General features: G+C 67.3%; 1 protein-coding gene across 1 annotated transcript in view; it reads right to left on the bottom strand.

The window, feature by feature from the left end:
* The window catches only part of LOC144230256 (brain-specific serine protease 4-like), a 3,822-nt gene extending 3,620 nt beyond the window's left edge, over positions 1-202 (bottom strand). Inside the window, exon 1 of the mRNA XM_077762459.1 lies at positions 121-202. Coding sequence (XP_077618585.1) covers positions 121-202 — 82 coding nt within the window. The remainder of the gene's footprint in view (positions 1-120) is intronic.
* Positions 203-1,704: the final 1,502 nt, after the last annotated feature.

Below are 1,704 nucleotides of genomic sequence, written 5' to 3' on the forward strand. Positions count from 1 at the left end.
GGGGAGCGGGGTGGGGGAGGCCGCCTCCAGGCAGGGCCTGGAGGGCCAGTGCTGAGTAGGGGGCAGGGGGGAGGCCCTGGGGGAAAGACGAGGGGGGCGCAGCGGGTCCTCGGGACTCACCTGCAGAAGCCAGAAGCAGCAGGGGGGTTAGGATCCGGAGACAGCCTCCACCCAGGGCAGGGGGCGTTCTGGAAACCACCATGGCCAGTGGGGGCGCGGGCGCGGCTGGGAGAGCTGTGTGCAGAGCTCCCACAGGTCACCCCAGGTTTTATCCTGGGAGGTGGAATGCCGTTGGACCAGTCCCCCGAGTGAGTGAGTGGCTCTGTCTGGCCACCCCAGGCTGTAGGTCACGGGAGGGGTGGGACTTCGGGGAGGAAACGAGCCGTTAAGGGGTCCGGGTGGGGGCTCTAGCTGAGATCCCTACCACCGCCGCCCACCAGCCTGGAGCACGGGCTCGGGGCTCTGGTCTGGGGGCCCAGGACCTCGGCTCCAGCTGTGGGCCCAAAATCTGGCCTCTGGAGGAGCAGGACCCAGACCCAGAGGTGCAGGCCAGTGGCCTTGACATTGACTGGGATGGTCCTAGGGAAGGCCTAGGGTGTGGGGCCTTGGGGAGGCCCCAGGGCTTTGGGGAGAGATGGGGGCTGCCCAGAGGCTCAGTAACGGCTCCTTCCTCCAGGGGCCACTGTGACTCAGCCAGGAGACCTGACCAGGCCCTGCGCCCTGGGATCCCGTTAACCCACTTCCCAGAAAGCCATGAATCAGGCCCCCAGTGGCCACCTGTCATGTGGGTCCCGTCACTCGGGTGCCCAACAACTCACCCCTCACCTGGACTTCGGGAAAACCCAGGCGGGGCCAGGCGGGTGCCCCGGTGGCCGACTGACGTGGCTGCCGGGGAAGGGCTGGGGTGCCGCGTCCCACACCCCCGCCTGGCCCCTGCATGCCCAAGGTCAAAGGGTAGCTGGGCTATGTCGGAGCAGGGAGCCCGGGTGGGTGCTGCCCCGGGGTCCCCCAGCCCCAGCAGGAGGGCAGGCGGATTCCTCGTCCTAGACACATTGCTAGGCCCACTGCACATGCGTCCTCTCGTTCACGTGACCAGCAAACCTCGTGCTGGGAAGGGGCGGGAGACACAGGGGGAGCAGAGTGTACAGGGCGCCCTGCATCGCCACCCTGTCCTCCTCAAATTCCCTGTGTCCCTGCTCTGCAGCTGAGGAAACGGAGGCTGCAGGAGGAGGCTGGTGGTGACAGGTGGAGCCTGGATTTGAACCCCAATCTGGACGTGAGAGGCTGGACCAGACTCGGTAGATCCTGGTGGATCTTGATCCAGGGGATGGATGGTTTTCAACCAGGGTCCTAAGAGCCGGAGAGGGGTGGGCTGGGGGCCTCAAGGGCCCAGGAGGCACCTGTCCCTGGAGGGGCTGCCAGTGAAGGGTGCCCAGGGAGCAGAGACCGGGGGCCAAGTGGAAGCAGGCCGTGAAGAGGCGGGCAGAGGGCTCACAGAAGAGAGGAAGTCGGGCTGGCACGCAGGACACGATGCGGCAGGAGCCAGGGCCCCTCCAGGCAGACCCTCGGTGCACCCCACCAGGCCGACTGCCTCAGTCTCTCTGGAGCACCCCCAGCTTAGCCAATATGCTCTACCCCCAGAGCCTGGGAGGTGGGGGCGACCCCGCACTGTCCCCGCTCCGGCCCTGGGCCCTGGGACTTCGA

Source organism: Crocuta crocuta, unplaced genomic scaffold (genome assembly GCF_008692635.1).
Source record: "Crocuta crocuta isolate KB4526 unplaced genomic scaffold, BGI_CrCroc_1.0 scaffold234, whole genome shotgun sequence".
Classification (NCBI taxonomy): domain Eukaryota; kingdom Metazoa; phylum Chordata; class Mammalia; order Carnivora; family Hyaenidae; genus Crocuta; species Crocuta crocuta.